General features: G+C 36.9%; 4 protein-coding genes across 5 annotated transcripts in view; 2 read left to right on the plus strand and 2 right to left on the minus strand.

Annotated features, from left to right (window-relative positions):
- The window catches only part of LOC136262768 (uncharacterized), a 51,651-nt gene that overhangs the window by 22,810 nt on the left and 6,899 nt on the right, over window positions 1–21,942 (minus strand). The gene's annotated exons all lie outside the window — the stretch shown is intronic.
- On the plus strand, window positions 1,430–14,233 carry LOC136249899 (uncharacterized). Its single transcript, XM_066042035.1, has 7 exons — window positions 1,430–1,536; window positions 1,588–1,755; window positions 3,529–3,629; window positions 3,675–3,752; window positions 12,930–12,974; window positions 13,033–13,080; window positions 14,025–14,233. Exons 1-7 carry the CDS (start codon window positions 1,473–1,475, stop codon window positions 14,199–14,201), a joined length of 681 nt encoding a protein of 226 aa, XP_065898107.1. The 5' UTR covers window positions 1,430–1,472; the 3' UTR covers window positions 14,202–14,233.
- Window positions 5,255–12,275, minus strand: LOC136262739 (protein starmaker-like). Of its 2 annotated transcripts, XM_066057127.1 has the most exons (11): window positions 12,058–12,275; window positions 11,284–11,436; window positions 10,997–11,235; window positions 10,373–10,528; window positions 9,707–9,763; window positions 9,387–9,617; window positions 9,277–9,339; window positions 9,164–9,223; window positions 8,811–8,946; window positions 8,284–8,364; window positions 5,255–5,800 (listed from the first exon to the last, which is right to left on the minus strand). In XM_066057127.1, exons 1-11 carry the CDS (start codon window positions 12,101–12,103, stop codon window positions 5,424–5,426), a joined length of 1,599 nt encoding a protein of 532 aa, XP_065913199.1. In that variant the 5' UTR covers window positions 12,104–12,275; the 3' UTR covers window positions 5,255–5,423. The 2 variants fall into 2 exon arrangements, with proteins under 2 accessions (XP_065913199.1, XP_065913207.1); XM_066057135.1 differs by lacking the exon at window positions 8,284–8,364 and having other exon boundaries at window positions 12,058–12,274.
- LOC136241831 (uncharacterized) lies at window positions 14,544–21,401 on the plus strand. Its single transcript, XM_066033175.1, has 8 exons — window positions 14,544–14,720; window positions 15,312–15,440; window positions 17,235–17,321; window positions 18,201–18,324; window positions 18,373–18,648; window positions 18,705–18,790; window positions 18,923–19,218; window positions 21,359–21,401. The coding sequence occupies exons 1-8, from the start codon at window positions 14,544–14,546 to the stop codon at window positions 21,399–21,401; spliced, it is 1,218 nt and encodes a 405-aa protein (XP_065889247.1).

Consider the following 21,942-nt stretch of genomic DNA (forward strand, 5'->3'; position numbering starts at 1 on the left):
ATAAACATTTTACGTACCTAAATTTTGGCTCACCACCAACTTCCATAATATTGCAGATGTTCATTGTAGTGCCGGCAAACTGCTGGAGTTAGCCAGCACCAAACATTTTGAATTTCTGCTTTGAGTTGCTCTAGATTTCTTGGTTTCCACCACGTATTCCTAAGGTAGCTCATCATGGAACCCCATACCCCTCTCTATGGGGTTTAATTAAATCAGGGGATTCTGGTGGAGTGTACCACCAATTCCAGCATCACTGTGGATTCATCAGTAAAGATACAATTAGCAAGGTCTCTTTGGTTCTTTCACCCAAATAAGGCGTTTTGTTTTGTTGAACTACAATGATAAAATAATGTTTCTACACTAGTATGCCCACAATATACAATATGCCATATTTAAATCAACCACACAGTGCACTGTAAAACCTACCCACCCCAGTATGGGGAGAGTAAGGAAATACAGTGAAAGAAAGTCAAATTCCCAAACCTGGGAATAATAGTTAGGTCAAATTCCCACATAAAAGGGTATAATATCCCTTCCTATAACATGAGAATAATAAGGAATTTGGTACGATGGTGAAATTTTATTAGACACTGTAGTAGTACTACTCTGTACAATCTGCGATCATGGTCAAAGTGATAGGGACATTGAGTATGAGTCGTCCATAGATCAATCGATTGATCCATAGACGACTTGGATCAATCATCCTTCTTGGACTTGCTTGCCATGGTTGAAGGATAGTGGTGAGTGTTTTCACAAATTTCCATGTTGTAATTGTTAGGATTGTTACAAAATTTAATGGTGAAAAACCATAAAAGCCAATAGGAAATTTCTTGGGAGAGTTATTTTAGAGAATGGCTTGTAATTTCAGAGTTACATAGTTGCAAAGTGAAAGCTGATATCAGATAAATATAACAGTTGGCCACCATACATTTGCTGTCCAAACTCTGTGTTTGACAATAACTCGGTTTGCTCAGACATACTGTAATGCTCCAGCTATAAAAGAGGATGGACCCTAAAGGAAACAGTTTATCTGTTTGGTTCATGGCTTAATCGTATTGCTAATCATCATAACTACCACTTGGTTGCTAGGAGACACTACATTCTCACAAGGCCCATTCAATTAACAATGTTACAGCAATTCAGACAAGTTATAAGAGCAATGAATGATGTGAATATATAGTTGATACAAGAATTAATTACCATGTACAATCTAATTCCTCATTCTCTATAGATCGGACATTAACCGGGTGGACTCCGTGATATAGAAAGCAGAGCTGCTGCTGATGCTGTAAAATGGATCCCGTCCAGATCTGAGGGCTTCCCAGCGCTGAAACAGTGGTCTGGCTGCGCGAGACTAAGACGAGTCCGAGGACGAGTCAACTACAACTTTTATAAATAACACATCACGTGACTGTTTAGTGACTTATCACGTGAACACCGCATTGGTGGCCACGTGTCCCTAATCACTGCTGATGGAGATGGAGTTGGAGTCAGTTGCTCCCCCAAGAAGAAGCGGCAGACACAACACTGTGGAAGGTATGTGATTCATATTTTTTTAAACTGGCCTATATGTGTTATTTGTTATAGACTCTCCGTCCAGTGACCAATCTAACGGTGCTACTCATGCGGTAGTACTTTTTGATTGCGATGGCACTATTGCCTTAATACCCAGAAGTCGTATGTTGTCCCGTGACCAGGAGACCTGCGTGGTGAAATGGCCTTACGGGAAACTGAAAGGCAACATTGTTTTTGAAGGTAAAAATTATTATTTTTAATGTAGCATTGTGAGCTTTCTTGAAATTTTTCTCTGAAATGTGTGTGCATCTTTGTTTTATTATTATTTTTTTGTTTGTCTATACCCAACAAATCATCTTTTGGTTACAAAAGTGCTGATTAAAGTACTTCATTGGCCCTTTACTAAATTTACAAATACATGTAGGTTAGCTTTATACAAGGTGTTCTAATTTGTGAATACTAGTTCCTGGATGATATGTAAATACCTATGCCATGGCTGTACATGTGTTGTAGCTCTTAAAAATGATGAGCTGGCAGAGAGTGCAAAGATCACATTGAGTCTATAGCTTGAGACTTTTTCAAAAAAAAAAAAAATCTTGGGAAATAACACCATTTAACCAGGTAAGCGCTGGCCAAACTTAAAGGTTTTAGATATCGAAGATTTCATAACAAATGTGTTAAATCAAATTTTGTGAATATCAAAGTAATGGTGGTCACTTTGGCCAGAACTGTTCACCAGTTACAGTATTCTTGAGAAAGTACAATGAAAATATGAGCTTGTGAGCATGTGAGCTTGTGTAAGATTTGTCTACCTTTTCAAATTTTCATAACTCAAAAGCTTTTAACAATATCACCTTATCCTTATTTAATTGGCTTTATTATACAAGACACAAAATGGAAATACCCTAGACCTAGAATTTACCTCTTGGGTATAGTTCCGTGTTCACACCCTGTTTTTGAGGGCCATAATTTTAATATCGATTCTACTCAAGGCCCGATACAGATATACTATTGAAGACATGACAATAAAACAAGTACATAAATATAGTTTTACAACAGTAGGAATGAAAGCCTTTTTGTTATGTGTTGATTACATAAAATGCAGGCCTGGTCGGTTGTTTGATACATATCTGTATATTCATGCAGACTCACATGTATTATTTAATGTTAATAACTTCAAAGAAACAGCAAGGAAAAGAATCATAACCCAAGCCTAATTGGCATTCATTTTCCAATTGTGTTTAATACCCCTCAGCTTATCATTGAAATGGGGGTTTATTAGAATGCTGATTTCATAATTCATTATTGACTTATACACTCCATTCACACTAGCCCAGTAGCATGTTCAGAATGGTACAGCTCGGTGAAAAGTGCAATGTAAATGGTGTCTGTACCATGCCCAATCGAACCAAGCCAGCTCACTTGATTTCACCAGGCCACTAGTTTTTTCATAAGGCACATTAAATTATAATTCAAATCACTCGACGTTACACAGAGAATCAAGAATCACAGAAACCCTGTTTTGGCAGGAAAGAAAGCCATGCAAATGTTTGCTGTTGTTGGCAGTTGCTCTACTTGATTACTTCGATCCGTGTTGCCATTTCTACAGTCCTTTGCTGCTATCTATCCATTGTTGCTCTTGTAGGGATTCAAGATTTCTAGCAGTAACTAAGCTTGGAAAACAAAAGCTGCTATGATTTTAGCAAACTCAGTAATTTAATTGTGTGCTTATACAAGCCAGGTGATTTAGTGTGTGAGCGAGACTGTGTAGTGTGAGCAGCAGCCACTCTGGGCTGGACTGAACTGAGTCAAACTAAACCGTGGTATGCATGTTATTCTGTAGTTCTCAAATTACACTGGTAATTAAGGAAGCACTTGCAGTGTGATCAGGGGTGTCTAGGTAGAGCTGCATATAGTGCCTGGTTTTTAGAAGTAGCTCAAAATCATCTTGTTATTGCATACAGCAGCTATGTTTGAGTAAAGAGTATGAAGTAAAGCTGATTTCTTTCTAAGGGACGAAAGAGGAATGCAAACTTAAGGAGACCAACATGAATGATGATGAAGGCACGAATGACGTGAATAATGTAGAAGATGCCACTGATCCATTGTCACAGGTTATTTTTAATTTGCATTATGTACATTAAAGACACTATGCACAGGTAAATGATCATGAGAATGTTGAGGGGGTGAAAAGGAAACAATGTGATGGCAGAAAGCCAAAGAAGAAGAGGAGACTGGTAAGTATATATATATATATATAGTATATTTTTTTTACGGTACAGATTTAACGCAACGTCGCACTCTCGAGTGACCCACTCTGGAGAGCAATCCGTTATGAACTAGAGTCTCGAGTAGTCATTATCGAATACGAGGTCGAGCGCTCGCACCTGAACTTGCAGTTGCGAGTACGAACGTAAGAAAAACACTCGAAGCGAACAAGGCGCTTACTTATTAAATAATTTGAATATGCGCCAGACAAAAAATCTATTTCGAGCTGTCAAGGGCAAGCAGAATGACCTGAGGTTAGTTGATCAGATACGTACTGTAAAACTTATGCTACATACGTACATATACATAATTTATACAATGTAATGTTTTTAAAATCACTCGCGGGTAAAGTCAGTTTACTCTCGAGTGGACTCGACAGTTCAGAATGTCGACACTCTGACAAAATGCCAAGGCTCGCCCTGAGTGTAAGAAGAAGTGCTCTTAGCTTGTCTAATGCAGGATATTCTGTGGCAGATATAGAACAAATATTGAAGAAACAAAAAGTTGCTACTACGAAGCGAAGCCTATATCGTCTGATTAAAAAATTTAAGGAACATGGAGTGTACACGGATTTGCAACGAAGAGCTCGTGATAGGAAGATTACACCAGAGATGTTGAAAATGATTAACGATGAACTAAAGCAGAATGATGAAGCCACAGCAAGGCATTTGAGAGCAATGTTAATAGAAAAATATCCAGACTTGGAGGTGACTTTATCTACCATTAAACGCCAACGCCAGGCGTTAGGGTGGGTGTGCACTAGACCCCACTATTGCCAGCTTATTAGAAATCTGAACAAAACCAAAAGGCTGGTATGGTGCAAGGAACAGCGCCGGGTTAATGAAGATTTTAACAATGTAATTTTTTCAGATGAGTGTACGATACAATTGGAACACCATGGCCGGTTGTGCTTCAGGAAACGGAAAGAGCCTAGAAAGCTTAAGCCGAGAGCGAAACATCCCGCAAAGCTGCACATTTGGGGAGCCATATCTGCACGTGGAGCAGCCCGTGTTGTTATGTTCACTGGCATAATGGATGCTGTCCGCTATGCAGACATTTTGAGTGCCTCTCTTGTGCCATTTATAGCTGACCGATTTTCTGATTCTGGAGGGCATAGGTTTCAAATGGATAACGACCCTAAACATCGCAGTAATCACATAGAAGATTACTTCGAAGAGAAGAACATCAATTGGTGGCCAACTCCACCAGAAAGTCCCGATCTGAACCCCATAGAAAATTTATGGGGTTCATTGAAACAGTATTTGCGAACTAAGCACAAACCAAGGGATCTCAACCAGCTCAAGGAAGGTGTAATAAGCTTTTGGCAAACACTAACACCAGCCGTATGCAGAAAATACATTGGTCACCTACGCAAGGTTATCCCAAAAGTCATAGAATTACATGGTGAACCTAGTGGTTACTAGTGCAACTGAAACATTCAACATGCTACTTTTGTACTACGTACCTTGAACATTTATCATGATTAATTTTCAAATAATGAAAGTGTGGATATAAGAACATGATTGGATATAAAAACATGAAAAGTTTTTAACTGTTTCCTAATAAATCAAAAAGCTCAGTTCCAGTTTCAGGTCAAAAAAAAAAAACCAAATCCAGTTTCCAGGGAAGTAGTATGACAATCAATTAAGTCCTTGCAGTTGTTTTTTAGTGGGCTTGTTACGAAGACGTCGGCAACTCTCATCAATTGAGATTATACAATCTGCCCACTCTTTGGAAATGTCGGTGTTTTGTGACGGAAAATACTTGAAAGAAGTACTCTTAATGTATTTGATAATTCTTGGATCTAACTGTTGTTTATTGCGTCCAGAGACATTCGATGTCTTTCTAACTTGTTCCGTAAACAATCTTCTGGTCAAATGTACGCTCATATTCCTGCGTGAGCAGCTTTTCATAAAGATCAAAGTAAGTTCACTTTCAGGCAATAGTCCAGTTGGTCCTCGTGAAGTTGGTGGTGGTGGTGTAGGTAGTAAATTTGCTCCACTCCCATGTGCAAGCTCTAAAATTGAAAATATAATTTACCATAATGTTTGTTGGACGTAAATAGCTACACACACTTTAATAAACAAACACAGTACAGTGTATCTTTTACAGTGTCACTTATATTATAGTCCATGCATGAATAACAGTTAACATGCCCTCTTAAAGCAGTGCAAGTTCTGGTAATTTGCATTTAACAGTGTCTGGATATCCTTTCACAAAGACATTGGCACTTAGTTTGTGGGTGACCACAAGCCAAAGGTATTTGTTTTAACCACACCTCGAGTTAGTACCAGTCCCCTAGTACTTGTCAGCTCAGATAGTATAAAATGCATTTATAGCCTGTTTACTAGTGTCATCTTTAGATTGTGGGTTGCATCAAACCCTTTGTAGTACTTTAAAACTCTTGCATTACTCCGTTAATTAGTTGTGTCCAGACACAATATTGACACACTGTTTCAAGCACTGCTGTTTTACGTGACACACTGTTTCAAGTAGTGCTGGGCGGTATGGCATTTTTTGATTACGGTACGGTATTGAAGAAAATACCCCGGTATTCGGTATTTCACGGTATTCAGCTTGGTAAGGAACTAATAATATGTTTTTACAGTAATTGTTAACTGTAACTACTCACAATTGAAAGTTACCCATGGCCAGCAGTAGGGACCAGTCTATTTTGCTTTTTTTCTACCTATTTTTCTTTCCAGCAATTCTTTTATTTTTCCCCTATTATGCTCCATATTTTGCTCAAGAATTATAAATTTTGCTCAGTACTTATCTTTGTTAATTGAATATTTCCAAGTGCAAAGCTACAGTTTCGCCTTAAAGTGACTGTTCTATTAGAGCTCGATCAGAAATTACTTCTAACATGTAAAGCAAGAAGCCAGCTAATATTGCTTAACATGTGTGGCTGTTTTATTAGGGTATATCGATTGTCACTTGTTGTTCCTGTAACAATTAGCTATGCATTGTAGATATTTTAGCGTGTCTGACTGTTTGATTAGAGTATCTCGATCTTTTGTGCAATTTTTATGTCCACTTCACAAAAGTTGCACCTATTATGCCAGCATTTTGCTCATTGCTTTTACCCAACCATTATGCTAAAAATTTTGCTGGCGAAATCGACGGGTCCCTAGCCAGCAGGTTATAAAAATATTTTACTAACTACATGACAGTAGGCAGGTGCTACAATGTAACCTGAAACCTAACAGTTGCTGTTAGGAGAGGCTTGTGGTCACCACCAAACCACCAACACATAACCCAACCACCTTGTCTCTGGCTTCCTGCACACTAGTCACATTCATGCTGGTATTTTCAGAAACAAATACCTTTGAAACGGTTTAATGAAAATACCGCGGTATACGGTATTTTCGGTATACCGCCCAGCACTAGTTTCAAGCACTGCTGTTTTACACAGACTTTGCGACAGATCAGTTTTAATAAACTGTTTACAGCACTGCTTCATAAATTTTTTTCCTAAAATTTGGTGGTCAATTGTGAAGTAGTGAAAGCCCTTATTGATTCATTTCCAGTTTCCAGCACTTACACTTTCTCCACAAGCTGCCACCATCTAAATCTGGTAATGAGCAAGAAGGTATTTCCTTAAACTCAAGCATTACCACAACTTTGGAGCCATTTTAGTAGTGTTGTGCGATACAGCTAAAATGGTGTATCTCAAACCTTGTGTAGTCATGATATGATACCAATATGGAATATAGTGAACTTCAGCCAAAAAGCAAAGTAATTAACTGTGTGGGTGGCCGTCAAATTTTCATAGTTTAGTTCCAGACATTACAGACCGTGTAACAAGCTTCAAGTCTGAGAAACAGGCGAACAGCTCTGCTACACTGTACGTTGTACAAAACCAGACCTTAGCATTTCCATGTGCGAATAAAACATTGATAAATGTATTGCAATATCGATATTGTGATATTGTATATGTGTATCGATAATATTCGATATGTATCGCACATCACTACATTTCAAGACATAATGTAAATTTGAATAACATAAATGCGCACCTCTATGCAAGGAGTATGACATATAACACTTGTGTGCTACACGCAATCTGAGCTTTCAAATTTACTGACCAGAATTGTTAGATTCTAAGGGTTGTGCGCCGGGCCCTTGTGAAGTTGGTGGCGGTGAACAGTTAGGTAGTACATTTACTCCACTTCCATGTGCAAGCTCTAAAATTGAAAAAAACTTTGCCGTAATGTTTATAGGATGGAAATGGCTACACACACTTTAATAAACACGAGTACAGTGTATCCTTTACAGTGTCACTTATAGTTCATGAATAACAGTTACATTCATAGTTTTAATTATAGTTATTTTCAACTACTACGAAGAAGGTGATTCTAAAACTCTAGTATCACGGCAGTGGTGGAGCCAAGAAACATTAAATTTGAATACACAAATGCACCTCTATACACAAATGCACCTCTATACAAGGAGTATAACATAACACTTGTAGCACACGTAATCTCTGAGCTTACTTACCAGAAAAGCTAGATTCTATGGGTTGTACAATTGGGATTTGCTCTTGTCGAACATATACAGGTCCTGCAAGCTCACTAGGTCCTACACAGTACATTACAGAATTAAAAATAGAGACGAAAATGAGAAACTTTAGAAGAGCTGAAACAAATATTTGATTCGGTTAGTACAGAAAGTATTCTAATACTTAAACATTATTAAACAATGCCACGGTATACATAAGCGTGGAAAATTTTAGGGAATCACACTTGTAATTAAGTAAATTTCGTGTAATAGTTCAAGTTTCCTTTCCGATGAAAAGTGATTCTAGCGTGTTCAAAGTCTATCCACGGAAATGAAAACAGCGAATTACTTTTGCGACTGTTTCAGTAAAAACTTGCATTTTTCGTACAAGCATGCATATTGGAAAAAATGGAATTTACAAAATCTGATATTTGTTTCAGCCGTACTTTAGAAATAGAGTTCGGAAAATACACTGATGAAAGCAAACAAACACCCACTAGTAATATTTGCTTTACTACCAAACATACCTGAGTGGGTAGGTGGTTGCTGCATTGCTCCAAACGAATCCAATTTTGACGACACCATTACTAACCCTCTGGACATTACTTGAATAGATTCCTGCAAAGACGACACTGTCTTATTCAGATCTTCATACTTCTGATCCTAAACAAACAAGCAAAAGGTATTGAATAACACCTATTGTGGCAAAATAGTGTACACACAAATCAAAACCAATACCAATAAACGTGTTGCTCCAAAATGATGACCACTATTTTGTTAACAAAGCCACTTTAGTGGAGTTTGGTGCCAAAGGGCTATTAAGCATAAAATGCTTACATGCCACATAATAAAGTGTACCACTATGTAAGTCAAAACAAACCTTAACATCAGCTGAACTGGGTAGAGAAGGATGCAATTCTGCGCTCATGTCATCATCATACTAGTATATTAAAACTATACTAAATTTTAACACAGCTAATATAGCATGCATACCCTATTGTACAAGAAGTCATCAAAATCCATATAGAATGGATCCTCTCGATACATTTCAATCACCTAAAAGTATCCAGAGCATTTTTTGATAATCAGACTGTTATTCTTACTGGTATATCAATTTCTTGGGTGTTCACATCACTAACGATTTCTTTGCTCATAGCATCCGTACCAGTTTCATTGCTCATCGCATCCCTATCAGTTTCATTGCTCATCGCATCCCTATCAGTTTCATTGCTCATCGCATCCCTATCAGTTTCATTGCTCATCGCATCCCTATCAGTTTCATTGCTCATCGCATCCCTATCAGTTTCATCGCTTGCCATCTTCCCTTTGTCTACCTAGAGATAAAAACATTAAGCATTCCCTTAATTCTATTTAAATGGCCCTTCGGATCTATAAGACACTTTGTCGAATTTATAACACTTACTTTAGTGATGTCAACATCTTTAGGGGTGTCAGGACCAACCTCCAACACCGGCTTTTCCTAGATCAAAGTAAAGTATTATGTATACATTAATTGAGGTTACAATTCTGTATGCAGTACTAAATAAGACAGCACGAATGCAAGTAACTCAGTATAATAGCATTGGCCAGTGGTTTAAACGTGTAGAGAACAATCAAGGAAACCCAAAACGTGTAAATCACAATGGGATTTGTGGTACTTTTGATGATATCATAAGCCTAAAGCTTAAGAAATTTATGCAGCAGTGTGGTGTTTTGCATGCCGTGATGCCACATTTAAAGACTGATTGCACTTGCTGTCTATCCTAGTGAGTTATCTCAAATAGACCCGTCAGCCTTGGTGAGTGGTAAAAGTTGTCTCTTTTCATGACTTTCATTGTGCACCCCAACTTGCTAATATCCAGCTGGAAGATCTAAGCTAGTAAAATAACAAAGCTTTCCAAACTGGTCCAAGTTGTAGATTTTTGGTTAAGATAATTCCCAAACTGCTAACCAGAATTACCTGAAATTTTGAGTATCAACTCCATATACACTGTAGATAATGTCAAGAATAATAGTAAAAAAAACAAATGTGCGAACAATATGGGTTTCGGTTGAGACGGTCACATACATATAGACACAACACACTTACCACCTCTTTTTTCTTAGTCCTTCTTTTCTTTGCTACAGTATCACCTTTCAATTTATCACCCTCACTCTTGGTCTTGACTTTTTGGACAGGGACTCTCCTTGTCTGCTTGCTACCTGTCTGCTTTTGCTTCTTAACAGCAGTATCAGATTTACACTTCTGGGATAAAAGTAAAAGAAATAAAATATACAACACAACCTGTTGAAATAGAGCATGCCAGTCAGGTGATTATAATTTTAATAGCATGCCTACGATAACCACAACATTCCAACAATGGCTTATAGTGGCCCCACCTGGTTAGTTGATCACCTAGTAACAGGGCATTGTATGAAAAACAAGCTGACAGGTCAGACTATTAACCCTCTTACCGCCACATACAAGTGTTAGTGTATGATGCCGTAAAAAAAAAGTGACCATAAAAGAAAACAACAAAAACTTCCACCTGTCTAGCATTGTGATTCCATGAGCACTTATCTGATAAAATTTGAACAATCCATTTATTTTCCATTCTAAATTATGAAGCAGTCATAAAAATGTTTGAAAAAATGCAAACTGGTTGGGTTTTTTGTTCAGTGGGTCATCACATATGATTAGTGATCAGAAAAGTTAGCAACCAATTCAACATACCTGCTTTCTTTTGTTTTGCCTGGGTTCAACATTCTCTTTTCCATCACGGCTATCTTTGCACTTATCTTCTATCTGATCACTGCATGTATTATCCTGTGTATCTTTACTACCATCCATTTCAATCTGACTGTAGTCATCCATGAAATTCTCTCTGTCCTCTTCACTACCATTATTTGACTGGCTGTCTTCATCATCCTCATCATACTTTTCCTGGTCCTGCTTACATTCTTTTTGTGTTCCTGCAGTTGTGCTAAAATAGACAAACAACAGAAACACACCTTTCTTACCTAAAGACAATATTTTTACTTCATAAATGGCTTTTCCCTCCGTGATTTGAGCTATACCATCAATAAACAGGGATGTTCCTTTAAGCATACGAGTGGGAACAACTGCAGTGTAGATCTCATCGACGTATTCAATGAAGGCATAAGGAGCTACACCTGTAAAAATTTATGTGCATAACTTTCCAATAAACTTAAACTAGGCTGTGCAACAAAACATAATATATTTGCACTTCTAAAATAATGAATACACATTTTAGCTAACTGTTACAAGCACTTCTGTCAAGTGTGGGATCCAACTGCTCAGGCTCAATCATGCTGCAAAGGCACTTCTAATACTACTCTAACACATTACATAACAGTGTCTTTTAAATTTACTGTTTATCTAAGCTTGCAACACCATGTGACTGCTTTCTCTTTATAAAGCCCAGTATGGAATCCATCTGCTCAAGCTCAATCATTCCACTAAATAACTTCTAATACTACTCTAACACATAACCTAACAGTGTCTTTTAAATTCTTACTGTTTACCTTAGCATTTACTGTGCCATGTGACTGCTTTCTCCATTTAACGCTCATTCTATCAAGTTTGCTTAAGCTCGATCATGCACCTAATCCATCTGCTAAACCACAATCATGCTAGTAAATCACTTCACTCTAACACATCAAAGCCGACTATTAACGGAGTTTTAGTTTTTTGTTGTTGTTGCATGCCGTGAAATTGGTTAGCTGCAAACACTCTATAACAACTAGCTATACACAAACAAAATAGAAGTTTACTTTTCTTTGCCTTTGTTGACCTTTTCGCCACTCTTTCTGATGCCATCACAATCGCTCCTCGTCACAATCACACACGACACAATCACACAACACTCTCCTTTGCACATGCGCACACTATTGCGTGAAATATTTAGAATTGTGCTTTTATTTAAAGTGATAAATTGAAGGCATTGAAGATCATACAACATTGCTGACAGGATCTCACTAATGATTGCTCCAAACTTCACTAGAGCGTAAGTCATTGGTTTTAATCTAATAAGCGCTTGTACGTATCTAGTATTAAACTAATAAGCGCTTATGATATGTATTAGCATTAGGCACCACTTGCTCGAGCGAGTGTAGCAACCCCTCGAGCAAACTCTCATTCGAGTGAGTACCCCCTTCGAGCAAGAGCACTCGATAAGGAACGCTCGATCGAGTGCGGGTGCTTAGCGAGTGGTATCCTATGACTCGCGCGCGAGTGCGACGTTGCGTTAAATCTGTACCGTATGAGGTACTGTGCCATGTATATATGGGCCTAACTTTTTATACTGTACAAGCTGCCTATTTAAGAAAAAGGGTAATTTGAACAGTTACATAGTGCAGTGGTACTACATTTTGTATTTTTTTTAAATGTATAGTGTTTAAATTCTCCCATACCCTTTTTCTGATGAAAGGATATTTCATTGCTTTAGTCAGGAGCTCATAAGTACTGCGTCTTTGGCACCTATAAGCTCCTGTTTAGTTTTGGTATGCTTTTGTGTGTATATGTATATCATAACTGCTTTGTAATGTGGAACTGACTTTTGAAATGAAATGACCACTAAGCCAATCAATAGATGTATTAATTGTCTCAACTTTGCATATTGTTTGATACACTTTGTATGTTCTAGATTAAATCAGGTATAATAACTAAGGACCAGGAGAAGAATAAAGAAGTATGCACTGTGATAACATGCAAAGTGTTCATGTTGTTAAGTGTATGCATTGCTACAGAATAAGATGAAGAAGACAAAAGAGAAAAAGAAAAAGAAAGTGAAAAAGGTAAAGTCATGTGTAAGGGAAAGTAGGCAACTGCCAGTGTAGCATTTCTCAAAGGTCATTAGGAACTGTTGATAACTATTAAAATATGTCACACTTTAAAACTGAAGTGCTGATTTTCTTAAAAGCTTTGCTTTATTCTAACTCTACTGCCTATGATTACAGAACAATCAGATACTACTAATCACTAATCGAAGTAGTCCATAAAGCATGATTGTTCATTGTATAGAAAACTGCAGCCATCTACGTAGTGCATGCCTTAGTATCACTTCCCAAGAAGGCTGTTGCAGTCCAAGTTCTTCTAAATAGATCTCACTATACTACTCTGCTGAGCTTATAAAAATGCACAGTAAGATTTCTAAGGTGTTTATGTATATGTCAAAGCATAGCCGCGAGTGCTATATGAAAAATAAAGCATCGATACCGAGCGCCGAGTGCTTTATTTTTCATATAGCACAAACAAGGCTATGCTTTAAATGATTTATGGAACTTTCTAGTCATGTGGTTTCACTATATGCTAGGACTTGTAATTAACTCATGTTGCATGAACTATTAGCAGCCTGAACACACATAAACTAGTTTAACAGAATAACTCGCGCATATTTCACCCTAGTTTGGCATGGTAGATGTTCATTGCATCTTTTGCTCGCAACCCACAATCGATTCTATTGTGAGTCACATCGTGAAATATTTCTGTGATATCTCCAGGACTTGTCCGTTTACATTAACAAACGTAACGGCAACGTTACCTTCTCCCACCCATCATCGAAGCATTTGGGTATGTCTATAAAAGCAATCCAGTGGTAGAACTTGTATTGGCTAGGGTGATAATTAAGTTCTGCTATGTAGTTGGATCACTAAATTTTAAGCATACTTACAGATGTCAAATCTAATAAACATTTTGTATCTTTAGCTTTTTGTACATATTGACTGTATTTTTATTGTAGGATGATTTTGTGATCCACGTAGGAGCTACGCCACCATCATCACCTGGTTCTATGCCTCAACGACTGCTACAGGTTAGATGTGTAAATTTTAAACCTAGGATTGTACTTGTTTCCATTTGGATACTTGTATTGAGGGTGAAGAGTTACAGGAGCATGAAGACACAAAAGTTTGTATAATAAAACAACCACTAATGTAATTACCACAGCAATTTGCGGAAATAAATTCTTTGAGGTAAAAATGCACTATGGATGAAAAGTGTGTGATGATTCAAAAGAGTACAGTGGGCTGTTATGCAACCCTCTCAAAATCATTAAAAGGCTTCATAATAATGGCAACTTATTAAGGTGTATATAGATCAGAAAGACATTATTTTAAGACACTTCCATGTATTTCTGTTATGTATGAAGTGTGCTTGCCATGAACCTGAGAATTAAGAAATAGAGCAGAAGCCATGGGGTATGTAGGATCACACTGGGCCATTGGGATGCCATATTGACTGATCAAATATCATGCGACACATGCCCCCTACTATTGATATTTTGAAAAGTGAATTGGGAATTCAGCTCTTTTACACATTCCACTCAAACTATAGCTTTGCGAATGTAGAAAATGCAGTGTCATTGCTACACAAAAAGAAATGGGCTAAGTCTTATGATCACATTGTCAGGAAAAAGGTCCAGAGTGATGTTAATCATGTAACCTTCTCCATGCATGTTCCTGTCTGAAGGCATCATTTACAGTATTTTTGTTAATAGAATTTATAGATTGTAGAAGAGGATTTGTGGTTGCTCTAAATGTGTTTATTTACTGACCTATGTCTAGTTAATACTGCCAAGCTGTTATAAAGAAAAGTTAGGCTGGTTTTGGGTGACATTTTTGGGCAAGAATACCTAATGTTGCTGTTGTTGACCATTGATATTCTTTTAGTACATCTACACAGTACAGCTCTAGGCAGTCCAAAGTAGTTAGCAAAACCTGGCCTTACTGTGTGGTATATTGGGAAAAAAACAACAACTTTGTAATAGAGGCTTCTTCCACAAAGATAGTATTTTAAAGCATCATACTGTTAGAAAGTCTAAAATGGTGTGCAGTGGTAGTAGGTGCACAAAATTACTCAATGAGAAAACACTGCCATAGTGTAAGGGTACCCTATATATATATATAATGTGGGAGTGTTTATGTAAATGGTATAATCTTGGACATATCCGTTCACCAAATAAGGGACAGTGTAACAGTAAGAATGACTATGGTTCATGACTTATGCAATAATTATGAATGTGTTACAGAGTACTATTGAGCCTGTGGCATTTTATGATGGCCCCAATCCTTTGGAGGATCGATACAATACTGATGAAGAAGGAGAGACCCCAAGAACCACAGTGGAAGCTAGTTCTTTGTCTGGCAATCATGAGCAGGTATCTTGTCTTTTTTGTATTCAGTAATATGTAAAAATTACTTTTAATTCATCTATCATCTGAGCTCTATAGAGTATAATAACTGTTTGATTGTTTAAATGCCACTGAAATGATTGAATTGCATTGAGTTTATGCCTGGACAATTCAACTGTGAAGCTACAGTAAGATCTCACTTAGTGGCCACCTCATTATAGTACTAGTGGCTACTTTAGTAGGCTCCAAGCACAAATCTGATGTACTTTCTAAGGCCACCTCATTATTGAGACCAATTTTTGTTTGGTCCCACAGGTGGCTCTGTTAATGAGGTTTCACTGTATATTATCTTAGTAGTTTTTGACAGATATACACAGTGTTGGACAAGTTACTTTGTAAAAGTAACAGTATTACATATTACTTGCAACTGAACTATTTAGGTACAGTTACATATTACTCATAAAATAAAGTAACTATAATAATATTACATGTTATATTACTTTGTGTCCACAGCCTTAAACTGTCACGTGAAACTACCACCTTATCACGTGACATGATTGCATTGTTGGACAATGTGCAAATCTTGGTTATAGGTAAGAAGCTGGTGAATAAGCTTCATTCAGTAGGCTTTGTTACTTCATTGGGCTAGGCGTTACTTAGAGGATAACTAACGAGTTTAGTAACTTCGTTATTTGTAATAATAATAATATTAGATTCGTTACAGTAACTATATTACTTAGGTAACGCGTTACATTTGTAAGTAAAGTAACTTGAGTTATATTACCTGTTTTTATAGCGTATTTCATTATATTACTTATAGTTACCACAAAAGTAATAATATTATGTAACGCGTTACTCCCAACACTGGATATACAGTAGTGATAGGCTGTAATTACAGTGACAGCACTAGAATTTCTCGATACTACTAAACTCTAGTTGACCAAGTGTCTAGGATTTTGTAGTATGTAGGGTTCTTGTAATTCCAACAGATACGCTTTTTCTGACATGTTTCTCAAACAAGGCAGTTGGAAAGGAATGTAGTTTATGTTTCATGCCACCTGTGTTTATATAACGTGTGTATAGGTTACTGAGGTGACTATTGTATCACTCCAGAGGTCTGTAAATAGTGCAGATATCTGGATTCAGACTATGGAGGTGCTATGCAAAATTATTGCTTTTTAATTGCATAGTTCCACTTGGAATTTTACTTCAGCCCGAGTAACCATAATACAAAACTGGCTATAGTGAATAAATGAATCGAATTTTGCTGTACATTAAGTTTATCAAGAACCTACCAGTAGTTAAGGCATTAAAAATGTCATGTGTATTGTGCATAGTTACCTTGCCTCTTCTACGGTGACCCTATAGGTATAAACATTGTTGTTGGTAAATCCTATTACCAACAATGTACTTGTAAAAACCAGTATCAGCAATTAATCAATAAGTTTTGTATTTTGTAATTCTTTGAAATATTTGTAATTATGTTGCTAAGGAACCACAACTTGAACAAATTATGTATACTGCATAGAACAGTTTATCTATACCATTTTCTTGTGTGAAAAAGCCTTTCAATTGTACTTAATTTTTGTTCACATATATATATACCCTATATATTTTAAAAGAATTCGTTGTTTCAGGAGGCCAGCTACATTGTATGTTTGGTGACCATACACACACACACACACACACACACTTTTTGGGTGCACATGACTGTGTTAAAAACTATAGCGCTTGTGTTTCACGACCTCAAATAAGTCCCTCAATTTAATAAATGATGTGTAGTAGCTTAGTAGCATCACTATAATATTATATTGTTTGTAGGCTACAACACTGCATTCTGAAGTTCACCAGATAAGAGATTATCAGATGACGATAGGCAAATGTTTGGTGGAGATCGGCGAGTATCAGGTATGTACATCATATGTATGTAGTGCTTATATAATTTTTTTTTATTATAATGTGATCCAGGATGTTCTACTTAACTTTACACTCTTTAAACTCTTGATTGTTATATATGACTGAATTTTGGAAAACCGTCAATCTATGTACAATAGTACTTTTGTAATAAAATGTTTTTAAAAACAATGGGTAAAAAACACAAGCTCTAGAAAACAAATTCAATGCAAGCTTTTTATTGTCTCACTGGGGAATGGATAAATCCTAGGCATCGTCGTGTTCGCCAGTTCATAGGGAGTGCAAATATATGTTACATCTCCATACATGAAAGGCTTTCAAAGTTAAAGACGTTTGTTTACATTGCGGTGACAAAAGGATTTACCGATGATCATTCTTCAGTGAATTTGCCTTCTTTCTCAAACATGGAAGCATACCTTGGGCAAAACCTATAAATATCAATTTATTTGCTGTCTAGTGCTGTATTTCCCACACTGCTTAATTTATGAAGCTGAAACTTATCCACTCCATTCCTTTGTCCCTGTAGACAACCAAACACAAATAAAATGAATTTGAAAAATGTGCAGATATCGATGGTTTTCTAAAATTACAGTAGGTCACAAATGTGTGTATAGTATACAGAAGGAAAATTAGCACTGAGGTTGATTTATAATTCATGGGAATTTTACAATACGCAAAGATTCAATGATGTGCAAGTATTTCATTTATTATGAAATTAGCTGCACATACCCTGCTTTCACATAATTTGGTTCTTGTGTATCTAGTCATTATTGATTGTCCAGCTGCACTTAATCAGTTCAGCACCATGCACCTTGATGTACTGGTTTAAATTTTGTGGCATGTTATACTTACACTGATGATGTATGTATTTAGAAAGAGCAATTTGGAGTCCTGAATGATCGAATTGATTGTTTAGAGCAACAAGTTAAGGTTTTGCTGGCATCAGGGGTTGCCAGAGCTCTAACAGCTCCTCATGGGTCAGCATTAACTGGGCTAGGTGAGTAGTTTGTTTCTTTTATGTGTATGAAATTGTCATTTTCTCTAGTTCCCTGTGCAACTCCTACATTGTCTCAGTTGGCATCGTCAGCAACCACTACATTGCCTCTATCGACCACCACAACATGTACACCAGTAACAGCAACACCTACATTGCCTCTATTGACCACCACAACATGTACACCAGTAACAGCAACACCTACATTGCCTCTATTGACCACCACAACATGTACACCAGTAACAGCAACATCTACATTGCCTCTATTGACCACAACATGTACACCAGTAACAGCAACACCTACATTAGCTAGTGGGTCGGCAATAAGTGAGTAATTTTTTCTCTGATTATGTGTATGGACATGACCATTAATTTTTCTCTAGTTCCTTGTACAAGTGAAACTCCATCAGACCATCAGCAAGAACATCAGGCAAACACTGCAATGTCTCCAGATGGCACAATGAATGAGGTGGGTTCTGATATTGTTTAACAGCTGATAGTGTAGCGACTAACCAGCAATTTTTAGTGTACTGATTGTACGTGAAAGTCTTAAATGCTAATAGTGCAAGAAACAATGTATTATTCAGGTTTCTATTTGCAGCTCATACCATCGGAAATTCTGGTGCCTTTGATAATGAAGCACAAAACTAGAGCAAGACTGGCAGTTGCTATGACAAACATATTGTTTGACAAGGACACCAGAATAAAATCGAACTGTAGAGGCCGGGATAAACCTGCATTAGACCCAGTTAAGTTGATGTACATAAGAAGAAAATCGTACGAGTGCCACAAATCTACAATCAACAATGAAAAAGATAACTGGGAACTAGACTGCATTAAAGCCATTGACAGTGATGCAAGGGGAATTAAATGCACAGAAAAAAAACAGAAAATGACGTGTGCATCAATCCCCTTGCTGTGTGTATATGTATTCCTTGCTGTTCACATGTGTCATTGCAATACTGGTAGTTTGATAAAAAAATTTTGTGGATTTGCATGTGGGATATTCAGCAATTGCCAGTTACACTGTTATTTTTCACTGAAACTTTGCAATCATGTTACCACAAATGCACAACTAATATATACTTCACATTAACCTGTTCCCCAGTATGTGTATCGGTGACCATTTTGCAAATATTAGGTTAGCGTTCAGGCTTCCCTTGTAGACCCTCCCAGATTGTTACATGTGTACCCCTGCATCATCTATCCTAGGGGTTGTGCTAGTACAGGTATATGAGAGTAGATTTACTATATTCCAAAGTAGATTTAGTATCATTTCTGTCTGGGATAACATTGAACGTTCTTTGTACAAGACATTTCCATGGTGCCAGATCACAAGTTTACTGAAATAGACAGATACCTATTCAGAAAGTCTAAGGCTCTCAACTTTCAGTCTTGTAAAGTACAACATACTTGGCTTGCTCATCACCAATGGCCAAGGGAAGCTACCACAAAACCTTTTGCAGAAGTTAGTCTTCATAGTTATTTTACTTAAATTTGTAAGTATGATGGATCAACATGCGGATGAGCTTTTAAATTAATTTTGAGCATTTCTTAACTCACTGAGATTCCATAACTTCAGATCTTTTTAATTGATCACCTAGTCATGCATCCTTATCATGTGAGTACTAATCGATTCCCACAATCAACATTTCTTAATGTGTACATTATTACTGCTCAGTTGTAGCCTGGGTTAGCCAGCTGCGAAGCATAGTCCGAGTGGTTCCTTGATCTGAAGTGTAAAAGTGTTACATGATAGACAGGCAGGAGCACAGTACTATTGGGTATTCATAGGGTTTATATTATTGCAAGCAGGTTTGAATTTAAATTCTTGTGATTATTTTGTATTGGCGAGTTGTCTTCCAGACTAAACTTACCCTGTGGTAATAGAATTCGTGGTTTCTTCTACAGTGGATTGATGATGTCATTTTGGAGTTGTAGCAGGTTTTCTTTATAATCGGACTATGTGATATGAAATCTACACTATTTTACTTCAATGATACTTAAACTACTATTCAAACATTCACTTTTAGACTGCCTTGTTTATAGTCCTGTTGAGTTTAACCAACCAATGTAGATTTATTTGATATGTAAGCTTCTAGCAAAATTACAATGGTTTTAAAACTACACATGTACATGCACGTACAAAGCCAAAAAGTAAGACTGCCATTATACTGTAAATTGTCTCACTTACCCAATTGACTGGGAAATTTATGGACTGTTCAGGTGCCTACAATTATACACTATAGGTGTCACTTACAACTAGTAACCTGCAGCAATCTATATTTTAACTCAGCTATACTGTATGTGAAGGTGTGCCCCTAATCTCACATTCCAGAGTGTATGCACATAACAGATAACTGCACCCACTATTGATAGAGGCTGCACTGATTTAAACATAGCCATAAGGTGCAGAGTAGAAGCTTTGTTCGTCACTATACTACTGAATTTTGTTGTGATTCTTGGTGCATCCACTAAACGTATAGATTAATGACGCAGTTGCCATAATTTTAATTTGTACATGTTGTTTCGGCCTCAGATCAAACTCCATGCACAATTGAAACTTGTATTCTGTTGCCATGCATGCACTAAAGTATGGGTAAATTAAGAATTGTTGACATTTTTCAGTTAAGTTGCAAGCATACATCTGTTTCAATACTAAGATACTGTAAAACTTGTAGCATTACAATAGTTTGTACCCACATGCCCAGTTCTTGCAGGCCTGGTCACATATACTAACACTCTATTTAGAATTTAACTCACAGGAGGAAAAACACAGACAAAGCTACACACAACACAAGAATTTTTTCCATTTTATGTAATAACAGTAAACTTTGAAGAAACATAAATAAATCATATGAACAAAACAAGGATTAACAGTTATTGCATAAAGAAAGCAGTCTGGTCATGCTCAACCTGAATGAGATCATTTGGAGCCATTCCTAAAGAGTTTCCGAAGTGTATACTCCGACCACGTACAACAGCCAACCAGTAGCTAATCATGATCATACATTTATAATATATTTACCACGTACAGTTGTAAGCGTAACAACAAGAGAGACAGTTCAGTGTTCACATGATAGTGAATCTCTTCGCATAGAATATTAGCTAGCTACTGGGAGTTTGCGCAGTCCCATACATTAGTCAATTAACCCAGTAAATTCATGAACTGGAAGTGATTTTGTAGACCATTTACTAAGTGATTGTTTCCAAAAAATTAATTATACGCACAAATGTACAGTAACCTTGTGCAAATATAGTAATAAATTATTAAATTTTAAATTGCAAGTGAATGACATAACATGCAAACCATCTACAACATTTATATACACTATACACCACTTGAAAATGTATATAAGAAGACATCAATTACAGTTAGCAGGTGTCACACTTGCATTAGCATCAGTCAAACAATAAGTACTGTATAATAAAATAAAAAACAGAAGTGAATCAAACAAATAGATGGCCAGGATAGTACATACCTGAAAGGGCAGTTAACTTAATCAATATCCACTCGGCTCACCACCAACCTCGATAACCTTAGGAATGACCTTTTTAAGGTGGCCTATATATTTACGGCAAACTGCTGGAGTGAGCTTTGACCAGAAACTTTCAATGCCA

The sequence above is a fragment of the Dysidea avara genome, chromosome 1, assembly GCF_963678975.1.
Source record: "Dysidea avara chromosome 1, odDysAvar1.4, whole genome shotgun sequence".
In the NCBI taxonomy this organism is placed as follows: domain Eukaryota; kingdom Metazoa; phylum Porifera; class Demospongiae; order Dictyoceratida; family Dysideidae; genus Dysidea; species Dysidea avara.

Bases quoted from the DNA above. Each gene is read 5' to 3' on its own strand.
- LOC136262739 (XM_066057127.1), bottom strand. From the start codon at position 12,103: ATGGCATCAGAAAGAGTGGCGAAAAGGTCAACAAAGGCAAAGAAAA. The intron at 9,618-9,706 runs GTAAGTGTTATA...TTTTATCTCTAG, and splicing joins AAGATGTTGACATCACTAAA to GTAGACAAAGGGAAGATGGC. The intron at 8,947-9,163 runs GTTTGTTTTGAC...TTGTTTGTTTAG, and splicing joins CCAGTTCAGCTGATGTTAAG to GATCAGAAGTATGAAGATCT.
- LOC136241831 (XM_066033175.1), top strand. From the start codon at position 14,544: ATGCCCCCTACTATTGATATTTTGAAAAGTGAATTGGGAATTCAGCTC. The intron at 18,325-18,372 runs GTGAGTAGTTTG...CATTTTCTCTAG, and splicing joins GTCAGCATTAACTGGGCTAG to TTCCCTGTGCAACTCCTACA. The intron at 19,219-21,358 runs GTGTGCATCAAT...TACCACGTACAG, and splicing joins GAAAAAAAACAGAAAATGAC to TTGTAAGCGTAACAACAAGA.
- LOC136249899 (XM_066042035.1), top strand. From the start codon at position 1,473: ATGGAGATGGAGTTGGAGTCAGTTGCTCCCCCAAGAAGAAGCGGCAGA. The intron at 1,537-1,587 runs GTATGTGATTCA...TATTTGTTATAG, and splicing joins CAGACACAACACTGTGGAAG to ACTCTCCGTCCAGTGACCAA. The intron at 13,081-14,024 runs GTAAAGTCATGT...TTTTTATTGTAG, and splicing joins AGAAAAAGAAAGTGAAAAAG to GATGATTTTGTGATCCACGT.